The sequence below is a fragment of the Ascaphus truei genome, chromosome 4 (assembly GCF_040206685.1).
Source record: "Ascaphus truei isolate aAscTru1 chromosome 4, aAscTru1.hap1, whole genome shotgun sequence".
Classification (NCBI taxonomy): Eukaryota; Metazoa; Chordata; class Amphibia; order Anura; family Ascaphidae; genus Ascaphus; species Ascaphus truei.
This window is the reverse complement of record NC_134486.1, coordinates 214973401-214991966: the sequence shown is the minus strand read 5'-3', so window position 1 is coordinate 214991966 and position 18566 is coordinate 214973401. Positions and strand designations below refer to the sequence as shown.

Here is an 18566-nt window from a genome sequence, read left to right as displayed (position 1 = left end):
ACAACTCGCCCCACTTTTTAATAATCCTAACTTCCCTCCAGGTTGTGATTATATACAATTCGATCAATTCAAAGCTAAAAATATTACAGTATTTGCCGACCTATTACATAATGGGAAACGTTCTAGTTTCCAAGAGCTCCGAACCAGGTATCAGGCACCAGACCTTAGTATGTTTAAATTTCTTCAGATTAGGCACTTTTTACCAAAAAAAAAATTCTCCAAAATTAGAATTCATCTCCCTCACAAGTTTTGAGGCATTATGTAGGAGAGGTAGTTATCAAAAAGGTTTGGTAACAAGAATATATATAGGTTGAACTTGATGGACGTACGTCTTTTTTCAACATCATCTACTATGTAACTATGTAATATATGCCGAATTGGAGGCCTCAGTCAACGCACCTGATCGTGATTCTATGGGTGGCAGATTTAAATATAGAAATTGACAGGGGTGGCTGGAATGATATACGGAAGTTTGCTGCAAAAACTTCCATATGCACAAACATTAAAGAGAAAAAAAAAAAAAATCTATTTTATTGGTACCTCACCCCAAGTCGGTTGAAACAAATCTACCCTCTGGTGTTTGATCTGTGCGTGAGGGGCTGCGGGCAGAGAGGCGATATGGTCCGTATTTGGTGGACATGTCCGGCGACACAGAAATATTGGATTACATTATTAAAGAAATAACGGATCTGTCAATTCCCACATTTTTGTTCGCTAAACTAGTTGAAGACATTGGTTGCCCAATAAGAAGGCTGATATGATTTATTTTGACTGCAGCTAGATGTGCTATGGCAGCCTCTTGGAAGAAGATAGCTCACCCCTCTAGACAGACTGTTGACAAAAGGATAAATGAGGTGATGGAGAAATTGACAGCCTTCCTGAAGCAGTCAACCAATACATTTTATAAAATGTGGAACCCATGGCTGGGTCGGTGATCGGAACTGATGTAAAAATGAGATTAGCTATGATGACTGCGGGCACATAAGGGGGATCATTGCCTCTACCCCCCCCCCCCCCCCCCCAACTTCTCTATCTTTCTTGCTATGTCTTTGTCCCTCTAGTGTCTAGTAGGACATTTATTGTATAACGCTGGATGGCCCTTGTTACCATCTAGATGCAAATCAATACACCGTGTTTGCAATACATAGTGTTTGCAAACGAAACTAGGCTGTTGATCAGGTGTTATTTAATATTATTCACTGTTCTTTTTCTATATTTACTGAAAAAAACAACGGTGTTCTGTTTTTAACTAATGTTTTGAGATGTTGTGTATCTTATGTTCACCCAATAAATATATTTGGAAAAACAAACAATAAAAAAAACACTACCCAGTAGTTGCTCAAGCTTCCTGGTGTTTATGGCAGCATTTTGTGTTTTTGCTAACTCTGCTACTATGTGAGCAGGTTTGGTAGATATGCAGGTGCTGTATCTTCCACAGGCCAAACTTCTCTAATAACCTCAACTACTTAGTGTTCTCTTATAGAAACAACGAAGGGGTGGGGAGTGATCACAGGACCATACCAATTGTATAATGTAATCAATTATGTAAGTGAGGTAATCAAAAAGATGGGTGCAAACTGTGAACTGAAAAGTGAATCAGAAAAAGGGAAGGGAAACACAAAATGGATGTGCACCCTAAAAGAATTCACTTATATGCACACCAACCTAATGTAAAAATTAACTTTTAATAAGTGTCTTAAAACATATATTACCAAAGTAATGTGTAATGTGGATTTAAAATGTATTAAATCAGAAATATCTGGCATCCGTGTCTTTAATTATTAGGTCGTGCTGTCCCAGATATCCACTTCGTATTAATGGGATACTGAAGACAGAGGATGCTAGGAGTCAGGGTGTTAACCCCTCTGGAGCAACGATGAGACCCAGTGGTGATAATATATAAAATTGTTCACAGATAGAGCTTCCTTGCTAGTTAGACCAGTGCTACGCACTGCAATAAGGGCCCTGGTGTATTGAAGTGCAAGTGCCTGGATAGTGAAGTTAACATATAGTGTAATGATAGTACAGACAAATTTGTCCCTGAAGAAGCTCCTTTGCTGGAGGGAAACGCGCGTTGGACGCGCAATGTTGTCAGTCTCCTACTTGGAGCTGTTTTAATGCAGTGTCTGTAGTCTCCTGGTTCTAACTTTGTAGACCCTAGCAGATAGTTGTTTATTTATTTATTTTCACAGTTTGTGTGCTTGCTTTCCTTGCACTCTATGTGAGGTGCCTTCACATTATCTTTGTGCTATTTACCCCAGTACTGCTGAGTCTGGTGGTTGTATGTTGCAGTGTCTATACTATCATTACACTATATGTGTTAACTTCACTATCCAGGCACTTGCACTTCAATACACCAGGGCCCTTATTGCAGTGCGTAGCACTGGTCTAACTAGCAAGGAAGCTCTATCTGTGAACAATTATATATTATCACCACTGGGTCTCATCGTTGCTCCAGAGGGGTTAACACCCTGACTCCTAGCATCCTCTGTCTTCAGTATCCCATTAATACGAAGTGGATATCTGGGACAGCACGACCTAATAATTAAAGACACGGATGCCAGATATTTCTGATTTAATACATTTTAAATCCACATTACACATTACTTTGGTAATATATGTTTTAAGACACTTATTAAAAGTTAATTTTTACATTAGGTTGGTGTGCATATAAGTGAATTCTTTTAGGGTGCACATCCATTTTGTGTTTCCCTTCCCTTTTTCTGATTTACTGTGTTCTCCACACAAATCCAGTCATCTAATGTAGATATTAACGCTAGTTAATTCGTTCTGTGAAGTCATCCCTCCTAAATCCTAAACAACTTGAAGCAGCAAAATATGTGAAATCTATGTTTTGTTTTTTTTCTAAGCCAGTTCTGTGGTATTAGATGATACTTGCTGCTTATTTTTTTTTTTAATCGTTATTCAACTCTTAATGCCATTTGTTATGAGTTTTTTTCCCCCCAATCTGTTTCGTTTATTGGGGTTTTGCAACAAAAATACAAACAGTAATAGCATATTATCATTGACAGTGAAGTCATAGGCACATGACTGCGGATTGTATAAATCGACACCAATAAACTGATTTTCTCTTTACTTAAAGATGGGTTAAAGGGGGAGACAAAGGGAGGGGGGAAGATGGGAGAGACAGAGAGAGATGGGGGGTGGGGGTAAGTGGAATGTAACGGGGCAGTCGACTCCAATTCCGGTACTCTCTTGGGGTTCATGTTAGGGCTAGGATCTGAAGGATCTGTGGAGGGACGGCGCCCGGCCACGGTTCCCAGATTTTGTAAAATTGAGGCATTCTTTGTTTCAACATGACGACTGAGTTTTTCCATGCTCATGACCATGTTTATTCTATTGACAACTGTACTCTTGGAAGGTGCTTTTACTTGTTCCCAGGCTGCTGCGATTGAGCACATGGCGGCAGTTAGGATAGAGGAGATCAGCCTTAACATTGGGGAGGGCAGGTCATCTATAGGTTTACCCAGCAGATATGTCAGAGGGTCCAGTGGAATTTGGAGTCTCGTAGAGAAGCTTCTGGATTCTGGACCAGAACTTCTGGATCTCCGGACATGACCACCAAATATGGGTCATGTCTCCTCCTTGACCACATCCCCTCCAGCAAAGGTCTGTGGTACCGTGGAAGATCTGGCTCAGTCTACTCGGGGTTAGGTACCATTGAAATATGATTTTATAGATGTTTTCTTTAGTTATGGTACAAATTGAGGTTTTGTTTGCTGAATTCCAGATATCCTCCCAGTCTTCCTCGTCGATCTGTAGGTTAAGGTCAGCTGCCCACTTTTGCATATAGGAGTGGGTACGGGGGTGGGGGGAAGTGCCGACTCAATTCCCCTGTACATCCCGGATATAAGTCCCCTTTGGTACTCGCCCTTGAGGCAGAGGGATTCAAATTTAGTCAGAGCAGGGAATTTGGAATTTTGAGGGAGAGCTTGTAGGAAATGTCTGATTTGCAAGAATTTAAACAGGTGGATGTCCTGAGAGTGGAGTTTATCTCTGAGCTCCTGGAAGGACAAGGGTTCCTCTTTCTTCAGCAGATCTGCAACCATTCTAATGCCTAGGTCCTGAAATTGACCGAATTGGGATTAGGGAACAGCCAGGCGGGAATTCTGGGTTTCCGAATATCGGGGTGAGTTGGGAAGGGGATGATGAAAGGCCCTACTTCCCTTTATTCTTAAGCCAAATGGACTCATCGCCCCAAGGTCAAATTTCTGGGTTCGCCTTTCTTTGTTTGCTTGGGTCCAGAAGAGAGGGGGGTGGGGGACGCGTGATGGGACTCGATCGCCAACCAGCAGTTGGAGGTCGTGGGGTAGTTCCCGTTGACCGCCTGGCGCAGTTGGGCTGCTTGGTAGTATCTGATCACGTCCGGGGCCCCCAGACCCCCTCTCGCCCTTGAGGACAGCATCACTGATCTCGGGACCCTAGACTTGCGCTGTTTCCAAATAAAACGGAATATATGGGATTGTAAGTTTTTCAATTTTGATAGTGGTATTATTACTGGGAGGGTTTGGAAGAAGTATAGTAAACGGGGGAGGATGTTTATTTTACATGAAACAATTCTGCCAAACCAGGAGATTTGGTGGTGGTTCCAATTGTCTAAGTCTTTCTTTATTTATTTGATTAAATAGAGGAGGGTAATTAGTTTGGTAAAGTGATTTGTAGGTATTGGTGATCTTTACTCCTAGGTATTTTATATGGGTAGAGTTCCAGCGGTATTTATAGTTAGCTTGCAATAATTCCCAGACATGTTCTGGTAGGGAGATGTTAAGCGCTTCGGATTTATCCATATTGACCTTAGTCGGAAACCTGGCTAAATTGATCTAGTAATTTTTGGAGGTTGGGGAGGGATGTGTGCGGGTCTGCGAGAGTCAGGATAACATCGTCTGCAAAGAGGGAGATTTTATATTCCGTATCCGCGACCGGGATGCCCTTTATACTTGGTTCGGCTCCGATTAGGGCGGCTAAGGGGTTCAAAGAGGAGTGCGAATAGGAGTGGGGATAGGGGGCAACCTTGTCTAGTTCCGTTTTTTATTGGGATTGGGTTTAGTTGACCGCCAGGGAGTTTTAGATACGCCGTGGGGTTTTGATAGAGGGCACGGACTCCTTCTAGGTATGGGCCCGAGAAGCCAAACTTAAGCATGGTTTGGTCAAGTAATGACCAACTAATGCGGCCGAATGCCTTCTCGGCGTCTAAGCTTAGAATCATGGCTTGGAGTTTGTTGAGATGCACATGGTCAATGATGTCCACAATTTTGCGGGTGATGTCAGTGGCCTGTCTACCTGACACAAAGCCCACTTGGTCGATATGAATTAGCCTGGGGAAAATCGGGTTTAGTCTGTTCGCTAAGATCTTGCTGAAGAGTTTGAGGTCTGTGTTAAGGAGGGAAATCGGTCTATAGCTGCCGCATTGAAGCGGGTCCCTTCCTTCCTTATGGATAATGGCCAGGTTGGCGGCCGAAATCGTTCCTGGTATCGGGGTACCCTCCAAAAAGGAGTTAAATAAGTCTAGGAGGTAGGGAGAGTCGACACAAACGTCTTGTAATAGGCGTTGGAAAATCCGTCTGGCCCTGGGGTCGTGGCTAATTTAAGCGAGCTTATAGCAGAGGATAATTCTTCATGGGTAATTTGTTGGTTCAGTTTTTCTAATTCCTCCTCCGTGAGTGAGGGCAAATTACAGTTTGCTAGGTATTGTGCGGCTACTCTGGCCCTCTCTTGTTGCTGCCCTGGGGGGTGAAGGTTGTATAGATATTCATAAAATTTGTCAAATTCGTGAGTGATTTCTTTTTCTACAATGGAGATCTGTCCTTTTTGGGTACGTATCTTCGTGATTTGGGATTTAGTTTTCATACCTCTTAATTTTGTGGCCAAAAGTTTATCAGCTTTATTTCCCCTGTCGTAAAATCTTTGGTTGGTCCATTTCAACGCTCTCTCCACCTCTTCAAGGCAGATCCGCTCTTGTTTTGTTAAGCATTTTGTATAATCTTTTGGAGGGGAGGTGTTTGTGCTGTTGTTCTAAACTTAGGATCTTATCTGTTAGGTCTTTTTGTGTTTTAAGTTTTAGTTTTTTCTTATATGAGGCCAAAGAGATAAGATCCCCTCTTATCGAGGCTTCCAGAGTGTTGCTGACTACGAGACCGATCCTTTATTTATTTAAAAAAAAGAGGATAGGTTTTGCCTGATTGTCTGGACTAGCTTCGGATCATTAAGAAGGGAATAATTTAACTTCCATTTGTACGAGTTGTTTTTGATGAAGGGTAGAGAGAGGGTTAATTCGAACGGGGCGTGGCCCGACCAAGTGATTGGGCCTATGTTAGACTGGGAGGATGCCTGGAGAACATTGTTGGTGCCCAGAAAGTAGTCGATCCGCGAGTAAGACTGATGAGGGGCCGAGAAGAATGTGTAGTCTCTCTGACCTATGTGCTGGACCCTCCAAATATGTACAAGGGAGAAATTTTGTAGTATTTCTCTGAATTTTTTAGCTTTTTTTGGGGTTTGAGTAGTATGGGGGGTGGCTAGTACCGTGGACTTGTCCTGGTCTGGGGAGAGGACCATATTGATATCGCCGGCTAAGACCATAGAGGCTAGGGAAGCCTGGTCTAGTGAGTCTAATAGCTTTTGGAGAAATGGGACTTGATTTTCATATGGGGCATATACGTTGATTAGCGTGATAGGGGTTCCCGAGAGTGTGCCCTGCAAAATCAGGAATCTCCCATCTGGATCCCGTATTGTCTTTGTTGGGGCAAAGGGGATGTTGTTTCTGACCAGGATGGCAACACCCCTTTTCTTGTTTGGGGAAGAGGCGTAAAAATTGTTATGAGTTTTGAAGAATCCTTTGGTTTACATAGCAGGTTTTAGCATACCTCCCAAGCAGTGCAAGATATTTGCAACACTTTCCTGTTTGGGATACTTTATTGCAAATATCCCCAGCAGTTTCAGCTGTAAACTGTAACGATAGATACTGTTACCTTAGTAATGTAAGGATATATTGTAGCTGTGGAGTTACACTGACTGAAGCAGCACCAGTTAGTAACACCATAAGGATTTTTACAGATTTATAACAGGGGCACAAAATTATTGCCAGCTTAGGTAAGAATGTAGAATTATACGTTGTCACATGCTTTACATATACAAATAAGAACATAAATAAAAAAAATGGGGCGGGGGGGTGTAGTATTGCTGCTTTAAGGTTCTACGAAACAGTTTCAGCTCTGCACATGATTGAATGAGTCCCACAGTGAACAGTCAAAACAGCAGACACAAATTGGCACCATTGTTGTATGCCATTCTTTCTGGCTGCATAATATAAATAAGTTGCCTGCTAATTAAAACCGCAAAGAAAAATATAATTGTTGAGTCTGTAGTGCCATACTTCCAGTACTTCCAGATCAAAATAGCCACAAGAGACAGCCAGGGAGGAATGTGAATTCATTTAGATGAAGAGGAACCGGACACAAATAAATGCTATGTTCGAGCTATTCATATTTCACATAATTAGTTCTGACTAACCCTCTTGTGGATCTGCTTACATATCACTATTAGAAAATTCCCATAGCTTTAACATTACAAATGTTAAAAACAAATTAAACAGTTTACCTTGTGGCAAAGGCTGGCTGAACTTCATGAGGGTTGCGGCGGTTTGACCAGAAAAACAGAAGTCTGTCAAATTTTGGTTCAATATCAGCAAACTGGGCTTTGCCTTCAGGAAAAATTCTAAGCACACCCCCGTTTACCTGTAAAGAAATATGTATTCTATGAGCAAGCTATAATGAACGAATCCTATGACTAGTATCTTTTGCTAAACAGTAATACATTTTCAACATCCAAGCACCAACAATCTGTACTATCTTCTACCATAACCTGTTGAATGGCATTCGGTATAAAAATTGACTTGTTACCGTGCCAATGGCCGTTGTCACCTACATAGCCAAGTAAATGTTAAATTATTTACACGTTTTAAAAAAATCTGACAGATTTTGGTAATATACCGAGGAGTTCCGGTTACCACCTGCCCCTCCCATCAGTGGTTGTGTGTGTGTCTGTATCTACTGTATGTATCATCTACTATGTAACTGTGCATCTGACACACATACCCATCAGTGTGCATTGAAAGCAGGGGCGGCCAGAGTACAGGAGGGCTCTGACTAGCTCCGCCCCCTCACCCAATGAGTATTCCCCACTCCTCAGTGAGTGGTGGTGACTTAACCTGTCAATCACCACTGTTGTCGGTCCAAGCGCACCACATCCGGCTTTGATGTCGCTGTGGAGCGCTGTTGTCAGTAGAGCAATGATTGGTCAGTCATTGCACAGACCACTGGCGACGAGAGAGTGGCTTTAAGTGATCAGGCAGTTTGTGTGCAGCACACACACACACTATTATACAAATTTATATATATGAAAGTTATCGAATTACTTGAAAGAATGCTCTAGAATTAGACACATATTTAAATATAAAACCACATTATTGATTCTGAATCAAATTTGCTCAATATTAGTGATAATCAAACATGATGGTACAAATATTTGGTGATTGCTGATTGTGACGGTGAGGGGGTAACCAGGCTCAACAATAAAGGTTAAGCCCTTCTGGTTACCTCTGATCCATGAATTGGGGTTCGGGAGTGTCAGCTCGGGCCCATTGATTGTCAATGCTTGTCTGTAAAATTGTGCGACAAATAGTTTTTGTGCTTTTACCTTTCCAGAAGTGCCAGCAAGCAGAGATGCTAGATGTAAGTTTCAGGGGCGGGGGGGTTGTTACGGAAAAACTCTGGTCAGAATGTGGCTAGATAGCTGGGTTCCAGAATTTGTCACCAGCTACCCTAAGGCACCATCGACGCTAGGGCTGTAGCTAAAGCAGTGATAGTCATATTCACTAGATTAGGTTTCCCTAGTGAGATTCTAACGATCAAGGGTTGCAATTCATGAGTGAACTGCTACAGTGTCTCTGGGATTCGTGCGGGGTGAAGGACCAGTGCACGACCCCTTACCACCCCAAACGGTTTATGTGAAAGGTTCAATGGGACCCTGAAGCAGATGCTTTGAGCTTTGATAGAGGCTGAAGGAAAATATTGGAAGATTCATTTGCAGCATTTGCTGTTTGCATACCGAAAGGTACCGCAAGAATCTACCGGGTTCTCTCCCTTCGAGCTTCTATATGGTCGCAGGGTCCGGGGACCTCTTGACTTATTCCATGAGGGATGGAAAGGGGAGACTACTGTGACTGTGAGGGGTAAACAGGCCATAAATAAAGGAATTATGCCTGGCTAGCTCTGAGCCATATTGTGGGGTTTAGAGTGTCAGCTCTTGGATGCCTTTGTCGTACATGAAAAATATGTGATTGTGTGACAGAATTTATATTCGTTTTACCTTTCCATGGTTGCTTGCAAGCAGAGATTGCTAGGCTACGAGATTCAACGGGGGTTTTATGGAGAAAGTTTCGTCAGAAAGGTAGCAGGGTTCCAGAGTTGCGGGATACCCCGTAAATCAAGACGGATTCTCTGATAAATTGAGGCACATTGCGCCGGCGAAATCTCCCCTTGAAAACGCTTGCGCGACTCACTGCTAGGACTCCCTGCTTCAGCACAGACCGGGAAGGTAAGCAGGGCAAAGGGGTTTAAAACATCCACAGAACGGTACCGGGGTCCCCCTAATAACAGAGGGATCCCCAGTTCAAAGCCCAGTTCCCCAGAACCAGGATAGAGGTCCTAGAGGTACTCCAACCATATATGAGGTTGTGAGGGTTTATATGAAACGTAGGTCCGGGTTTCAAAGGGATTGCGATGCAGCCCTGGGAATGAACCTAAGCGTTTTTTTATTCTACCTCGGAATTTAGAAAAAATATGTGAAAAAGTATTTTGTTTCATAATGTTTTAATAGCACAGAAGGCTGTGCGGGTTTTAAAAGTCTAATTCAGGTTTGAAGTGTGTGAGGAATATGGCTAGTGGGAATAAAAGTAAAGTAAATAGTCTCATTGTCTGTCTCATAACCAGAAGATTTAAACAGAATAAAAGTGTAAAATATATTTTAATAAACAGGTATGTTTAAAATGTAGTAAACACAAAAAAACAAAACTGTGCGCTACTACCTAACTACCTATAAAGTTTAAATGTATATATATATACAGTGCAGTGACTATACCATCAATTTAGTGATAAAAAATTTTTTTTAAAAATTAAACCACAACTCCCACAGAGAGATAATTATACATTAAATAATAAGTGCCACATAACCGTGTTGGGGATAATGGCGTCTGCAGCTGTAAACGCAGGGGTGGCTCAGCACCCCACACACACTAAGAGAATGGAAACAAAAGAAAACAGCGCACAACGCCAAATGTTGAATGTAACTTTTATTAAATATATTTTTTTTTTAAATTGACGAATGTGCAATATAATTATTTATTTATATACCGAAAAGCGTATGTGATATCTTCCCTTAATGTATTTTTTATTTACCTCATAGCGTATGTGATATGTTCCCTTAATGTATTTATTTACCTCGTAGCGTATGTGATATGTTCCCTTAATGTTTTTTTTTATTTACCTCATAGAGTATGTGATGTGTTCCTGTAACAGGGGACTTATCCCTGTTCACAAATGTGGCTCTAATCCAGCAGTGTGGTGGTTAACTGCTGGTAGGCAATTAACTAACACCACCTGTCTGATTTAGATGGCTTAGAAAAAGCCTGCCTTTGAGACAGGAAGTGACTCCTTAGCTCACGTGTGAGCTGGACTTTGGAGACAGAGCAGAGGTTCTTGAGTCTCCCAGGAGAGACTGACCAAGAGAACACAGATCTCTGGAGCTGACCATGTCTTGAGCTCTGCCAGAAGACACAGCAGAGCTGCTTCCAAGACACAGGGGAAACTTCTAAACCTGAATGCTGACAAACCCTGAAGAAAAGGTAGCAACCAGGGACAGAGAAGATTTCCCCTCCAAACTACAAGGAACAGATAATTCCCTGAAGAAGTAGTTAATTCTACGAAACTAGTTGGATGTAACATTCTATTGCCTTATATCTGCTTACATTGGCCTTTGTCTATGTATTGGCCTGTCCTGTTTTTATTTCATCCTGTGTGCTGTTTTGGACACTTGTGAGAGACTTTGTAAGACTGTTCAAACTTCCCTATTGAATCCACCACTGCTGCATCGTGGCACGCTGAGGGCACCCCAGCAAGCTGCGTTTTAACCTCTGTGCAGAGGATACACCTGCCGAGGTACAGGAGCAGCTTCATATCGGCCAGGAAGCAGGAGCGATTTCACCGAGCCCCAGTACCAGCTGCTGAACCTGGCTGCATGAAGGGAAATCCCCTTGGGAGTGAAAAGACTGACGCCCTGCCCCAGAATCAACTGAGCTGCAGCAGCAGAGGGAAGCAAGCACCTGAATCTACAGCTAACAGCCGCCGAGTGGTAAACAGTGTGATACACACTACATGCCTTTTACCAACTTTTTTCATGTACGCAGATATATTACCCCCTTTTTAATTCTATAATATATTGTTGAATTTGCTTCACTATTTGGCGTTGTGCGCTGTTTTCTTTTGTTTCCATTCTCTTAATGTTTAAAATGTATTATGCTTGTGCACTGTAAAATAAGCTGGGACTTATCAAAGCCGGTATTCTGAGTGAGCCAGGGGGCTACAAAACATTGGTGCCACTGTGTCTACTCGAGGTCCGGACATGAAAGCCACAGAAGCTGCTAGAGGTGTGAAGAACATTTGGGCAGGATGGTTAGGTGAAGTACCCACGTCCTAGAATCAATGCAAGCCGTTCCATCTAGCGTTCACCTTCCCAAACCTGGAGGCACCTAGCCCCGCTGATAGCTTCTGCATAACCAGTGGCTAAGTTGGCAAACTCGCACATGCCCTTGTTTCATTTCAGAAGATATGCTTGCCCGGCTTCAGAAGACTGATAGCCATCTGATTGGCTGGCTGGAAAGTTCCCACACTGGGATTGGCTTAAGTATTTTGTGAACGAATTCCAAAATACTATAAGAAACCCTGCAGCCAATCCGGACGAGATATTCTAAGCGCCAAGACAGCAGCGGCAAAATTTGAAATCACCAAAAGATGCTCTCGGAGAAATAGCAGCGAGACGGTTTCAGAAATTTCAAGACAGGAACATTTTCTAAGTTCCACTTTTTGGGCCAAGTTCTGAGAATAGAACATTATGGTCGCGGCTGGGATTGCAAGCCGAAAAGAGTACCAGGACGTTTAGTACTATCTCCAGGTCAAGGGATTTCAGCATTTCCGGATGAGAGACAGCGGTGGCGTCAAGAACTTCTGTGCGATGGCCTGTCAACCTAAAGACTTTGTTTTATGGACTGTTTCACCTAGGAAAGGCTAGTTTTGCAGCCTAGACCCCCAGTAAGTGTGTTTTCGCTTATATTTTGTCATCCACTGTGTGTACGTCTGTTTCTATGGAAGAAATGACCATTTGTTTTACTCAGTGATATGATCCCGGTATAAAGGTGTAAAGGCCTGGTCTCCCGTGACAACTACTAATACCGATGCTTCTGTGCTTCAGCATGTGGTAGATCTCAGGGAACAGTTGGAAATGCTTATGGGGTTGGCACAGGCTAACCTCAGCGAGGCTCAGACCAAGCAGAAGACTTGCTATGATCAGATTGCCCTTAGTGGAGAATTCCTCCCTGGGCAGCAAATGCTTGTTCTGAAGCCCACTTGGCACAACAAACTGATGGCTGCCTGGTCATGAGGATGAATAAGTGCAACTATGTTGTACAGTTAGATGGAGAGACAGGTAGAAATAGGACTTATCATAGTAGTATTTTACACAGTGTGGCAAAAGTGTTGGCTATCTGTAGCCCACCGATGCTGGGACCCAGCGAGCAATGCTCTGCCTGACCTCCTAAGGAAATCTAGACAGGGGGGCACCATAGAGCAGGTAGAGATGGGGTCCCAGCTCAGAGCACAGCAAAGGGTGCAGGCAAAGGCTATGTTAGAGCAGCATAGGTTCAGTATGAGGTTCACTCATAAGCCGGGCAGGACACATTACTGATCATCCAGTGGACACTGGTGATCAGAGACCTCTGCATAAGCATGCCTATCATGTATCAGCAGGTGTGAATGGCAGTATAGAGAGGGAAGTAGAGGAGATGTGGACCCTAGTGGTAACTGTACCATCTTAGAGCCCTTGGGCTTGTCCAGTAGTCCTGGTACCTAAGAAGGACAGAACCACTCTGTTCTGTGTGGACTACCGGCAGCTCAATGCTCAGACGGTGTCGGATGCTAATCCCATGCCCCGAATGGATGAGCTCTTAGATGTGCTTGCGGGTGCAAAGTATCTGACAACGATGGATTTGTCTAAGGGGTATTGGCAAATCCCCCTGACCTAGGAGGCTAGGGAGAAGTCAGCATTTATCACTTCAAGTGGCCTCTGAGTTTTTAGTGATGCCATTTGGGATGAAGAATGCCCCGGCTACCTTCCAACGCCTGGTCAATAGGTTACTGAAAGGGATGCAGGGTTACACACGGGCATACCTGGATGATATTGCTATATTTAGTAACTCATGGGAAAGTCACTTAGTGCATGTAGCAGCGGTGCCGAGTAGGATCAGGGAAGCAGGGCTGACACTGAAACCTGCAAAGTGTCTGGTGGGTATGGGAATCTATTTTGATCTGGTTTGAAACTGATTGGCCGGCGAAGCCGGCCAATTCAGTTGAACAGCAATTCTACTTGTTACCAAGTAGAACAAAGATAAACCAGTCAAACAAAAATGAAATGAACCCAACAAGAGCACTGATGAAGTGCACTTAAAACAGAAGGGTTAAATCTGAAGAACCCTGATTGGTGGATACCGAGCAAAGCACCCCGCCTAACGCCCACTGGGAGGCAAACTCTGAAACCGTCCCAGTAGACTCGGCGTACGAGTACTCTGCCCGAATACGGGAGTGCACCAGCGCCCGGAACTGGTGGGTATGGGAGAAGTGTTGTACTTAGGGCATAGAGTGGGTGGTGCACATCTTAAGCCAGAACCAGCTAAAGGTGGAAGCTATAGTGCAGTGGCCAGTTCCTAGGACCAAAAAGCAGGTCATGGCTTTTTTTAGGGACCGCTGGCTACTGCAAAAAGTTTGTTCCCCAGTATAGTGTCATTGCTAAACCCCTGACTGACTTGACTCAGAAACGACTCTCGGTTCTGGCAGCCTTTGTCTCCTGCCTGTGAAAAGGCTTTTCAGCTTTTGAAGAGGCTTTGAAGATAGCACTGGCAAGTGCTCCTATCCTGGTTGTACCAGAAAACACAAAAGTTTCTGGTAAAGACGATGCCTCCGACTATGGTGTTGGTGCTGTACTCACCCAGGTGGGCGAAGAAAGGGGGTGAACATCCTGTGGTATATTTAAGCAGGAAACTACTACCCTGGGAAGTGGCTTATGCCACTATTGAGAATAAATGCCTGGCCATCGTTTGGGCTCTGAGGAAACTGCAGCCCTATTTGTAAGGCAGGTCATTCACAGTGATCACGGATCATAAACCGTTAAATTGGCTACAATGGGTGTCGGGGGAGAATGGCAAACCGCTGCGCTGGAGTCTTGCATTGCAGGAATTTGATTTCACGATTCAACACAAGAAAGGCAGCGAGCGCGGTAATGCTGATGGACAAGACATTGTCTGCGAGCAAAAAGCCTCAAGAAGTGTCAGGATTGCCGAGCCACCGGTCGGGGTGACTGCCACAGAGCCATTTTCTTGAGGTGGGAGGTGTGACGGTGAAGGGATAACCAGGCTCAACAAAAAAGGTTAAGCTCGTCTGGTTACCTCTGATCCATGTATTGGGGTTCGAGAGTGTCAGCTCTTGAGCCCAGTGATTGCTAATGCATTCTGTAAAAAGATACGACAATAAAGAATGTTTGTGTTTTTACCTTTCCAGGAGTGCCAGCAAGCAGAGATTGCTAGGCTATGAGTTTCAGGGGGGGAGGGGAAGGGGGGTTTACAGAGAAAGTCTGGTTAGAATGTGTCTAACTAGCTGGGTTCCAGAGTTGTTGGATACCCCAAAAATGTACCCGGAAATCAGGACGGATACACTGAGACAAATTGCTCCGGCAAAATCTCCCCTTGAAAACGCTTGCACGACTCACCGCTAGGATTCCCTGCTTCAGCACAGACCAGAAAGCTAAATGGGGCATAGGGATGTGTGGTATCCCTAGAACGCTAAAGGGGTCCCTAGTATAACAGGGGATGCCCAGGTCACCCAGAATCTGGTATAGGGGTTTTGGGGGTACTCCAACCATACATAAGGTTGCAAGGAGATTTAAAAGTCTAAGTCCGCCTAGTGTGTGGGGGAATATGGCTAATAGGAATGAAAAGTGCAATTTCCTATTCTATTCCCCATAACACTTAGAAAGGTATAAACAGTGGTGGGATTCACCTGGTTCGCACCGGTTCGTGGGAACGTGTTCCTTGAATTTCTCAAGTTCGCCGAACCGTTGCATTACCCGGTAGTAGAATCACTTGTTTCAGAGCAGGACAGAACTGCAGGGAAGGTGCGCCATCTAGCGGTCTGACCTGGAACTTCCGGTGTCTGCAGCTAGAGCTCTCCTCACCTTGTGCTCTGCCTCAAGAGATTCTTCTACAGGGCCTGCTGCCGCTGAATACCATCTCCCCCTGCCGTGTTCAGCGAGGTAGGCATGGAGGAGGGACTGGGGGAGATGCGAGAGGGACTGTGGGAGATGCGAGAGGGAGAGATGCGAGAGGGACTGAGGGAGATGCGAGAGGGAGAGATGCGAGAGGGACTGAGGGAGATGCGAGAGGGACTGGGGGAGATGTGAGAGGGACTGAGGGAGATGTGAGAGGGACTGAGGGAGATGTGAGAGGGACTGAGGGAGATGTGAGAGGGACTGAGGGAGATGTGAGAGGGACTGAGGGAGATGTGAGAGGGACTGAGGGAGATGTGAGAGAGACTGGGGGAGATGTGAGAGGGACTGAGGGAGATGTGAGAGGGACTGGGGGAGATGTGAGAGGGACTGAGGGAGATGTGAGAGGGGCTGGGGGAGATGTGAGAGAGACTGAAGGGGGATGTGAGAGGGGCTGGGGGAGATGTGAGAGGGAGTGAGGGAGATGTGAGAGGGAGTGGGGGAGATGTGAGAGAGACTGAGGGAGATGTGAGAGGGACTGGGGGAGATGTGAGAGGGACTGAGGGAGATGTGAGAGAGACTGAGGGAGATGTGAGAGGGACTGAGGGAGATGTGAGAGAGACTGAAGGGGGATGTGAGAGGGGCTGGGGGAGATGTGAGAGGGACTGAGGGAGATGTGAGAGAGACTGAAGGGGGATGTGAGAGGGACTGAGGGAGATGTGAGAGAGACTGAAGGGGGATGTGAGAGGGACTGAGGGAGATGTGAGAGGGACTGAGGGAGATGTGAGAGAGACTGAGAGATATGTGAGAGAGACTGAAGGGGGATGTGAGAGGGACTGAGGGAGATGTGAGAGGGACTGAGGGAGATGTGAGAGGGACTGAGGGAGATGTGAGAGGGACTGAGGGAGATGTGAGAGGGACTGAGGGAGATGTGAGAGGGACTGAGGGAGATGTGAGAGGGACTGAGGGAGATGTGAGAGAGACTGAGGGAGATGTGAGAGGGACTGAGGGAGATGTGAGAGGGACTGAGGGAGATGTGAGAGGGGCTGAGGGAGATGTGAGAGGGGCTGGGGGAGATGTGAGAGAGACTGAGGGAGATGTGAGAGGGACTGAGGGAGATGTGAGAGAGACTGAAGGGGGATGTGAGAGGGACTGAGGGAGATGTGAGAGGGACTGAGGGAGATGTGAGAGAGACTGAGAGATATGTGAGAGAGACTGAAGGGAGATGTGAGAGGGACTGAGGGAGATGTGAGAGGGACTGAGGGAGATGTGAGAGGGACTGAGGGAGATGTGAGAGGGACTGAGGGAGATGTGAGAGAGACTGAGGGAGATGTGAGAGGGACTGAGGGAGATGTGAGAGGGACTGAGGGAGATGTGAGAGGGGCTGAGGGAGATGTGAGAGGGGCTGGGGAGATGTGAGAGAGACTGAGGGAGATGTGAGAGGGACTGAGGGAGATGTGAGAGAGACTGAAGGGGGATGTGAGAGGGACTGAGGGAGATGTGAGAGGGACTGAGGGAGATGTGAGAGGGACTGAGGGAGATGTGAGAGAGACTGAGAGATATGTGAGAGAGACTGAAGGGGGATGTGAGAGGGACTGAGGGAGATGTGAGAGGGACTGAGGGAGATGTGAGAGGGACTGAGGGAGATGTGAGAGGGACTGAGGGAGATGTGAGAGGGACTGAGGGAGATGTGAGAGGGACTGAGGGAGATGTGAGAGGGACTGAGGGAGATGTGAGAGGGACTGAGGGAGATGTGAGAGGGACTGAGGGAGATGTGAGAGGGACTGAGGGAGATGTGAGAGGGACTGAGGGAGATGTGAGAGGGACTGAGGGAGATGTGAGAGGGACTGAGGGAGATGTGAGAGGGACTGAGGGAGATGTGAGAGAGACTGAGGGAGATGTGAGAGGGGCTGAGAGAGATGTGAGAGAGACTGAAGGGGGATGTGAGAGGGACTGAGGGAGATGTGAGAGGGACTGAAGGGGGATGTGAGAGGGACTGAGGGAGATGTGAGGGGTCAAGTTCTGACAATTGAACGTATAGTAGCGGTCGCGGCTAGGATTGCAAGCCGAAAACAGTTCCAGGACATTTGGGACTAACTCACGGTCAAGGGATTTCAGCACCTCCGGAAGTAAGAAAGCGGTGGTGTCAGGAACTTCATGCCGATTTGAGTTCCACAACATTTGGGACTAAGTCCCGGTCAACTAAAAACTTTGTTTCTTTGCATATTTCAACCCGGAAAAGATAGTTCTTTGCCCCAGAACCCCAAAAAGTGTGTCTTTCGCATGTATTTTTTGTTTCATTGTGCTTAGCCTAATTTAAGAGAATAAATGACAATTCACATTACCAACTTGTTTTGCTCAGTATTATGATCCCGGTATAAAAGGTGTAAATGGCTGGTCTCCTGTGACACTGATGTCTAAATGTCTTATGAGATGTTAATAAAAGGCTCTAGAGAACTTGCTTAATACTTTTACACCCTGATTCAATAAAAGCAGTGTACCTTTGCCTCCCAATCTTTATTCAGATAGTATATACACGTGACACATCTTCCATCTCCATTTGGATTGTCAACATGACGCACGTATCCTGTCCCATTGCCTGGGTAACAAGCTACCATTGCCTGTAAAGAAAGATACAGTACGTGTTAATTCAAATTACAGTAGACATATGTTCTAACTTATTTGCCTGTGAACTGTTATCTTTTATTCAAACCTATTGGCTAGTAAATTACTTTACCTGACACTTTTAGTACAAAAATAGATCAAAACCAATGATTTTGTCTAGTCAAGCAATCATGCAAAATATGGGGCAACTTATGGAAAGGAAGCTTTATAACACCCAACAAAGATGTACTGCGAACATTTCACTTGAGCAAATACCATACAACATTCTGAAAAACAATCGATATACAATCTTTCATATTACCATCTCATTTGCAATATGGTATCAAGAAACGTGTTCATTA

The 18566-nt window shown here is 45.0% G+C and overlaps 1 protein-coding gene across 1 annotated transcript in view; it reads right to left on the bottom strand.

The window, feature by feature from the left end:
* EGLN1 (egl-9 family hypoxia inducible factor 1) overlaps positions 1–18566 on the bottom strand; it is a 64781-nt gene that overhangs the window by 21306 nt on the left and 24909 nt on the right. Inside the window, exons 2-3 of the mRNA XM_075596846.1 lie at positions 18102–18221; positions 7615–7751 (exon numbers count right to left, since the gene is read on the bottom strand). Of these exons, the coding sequence (XP_075452961.1) occupies positions 7615–7751; positions 18102–18221 (257 nt within the window). The remainder of the gene's footprint in view (positions 1–7614; positions 7752–18101; positions 18222–18566) is intronic.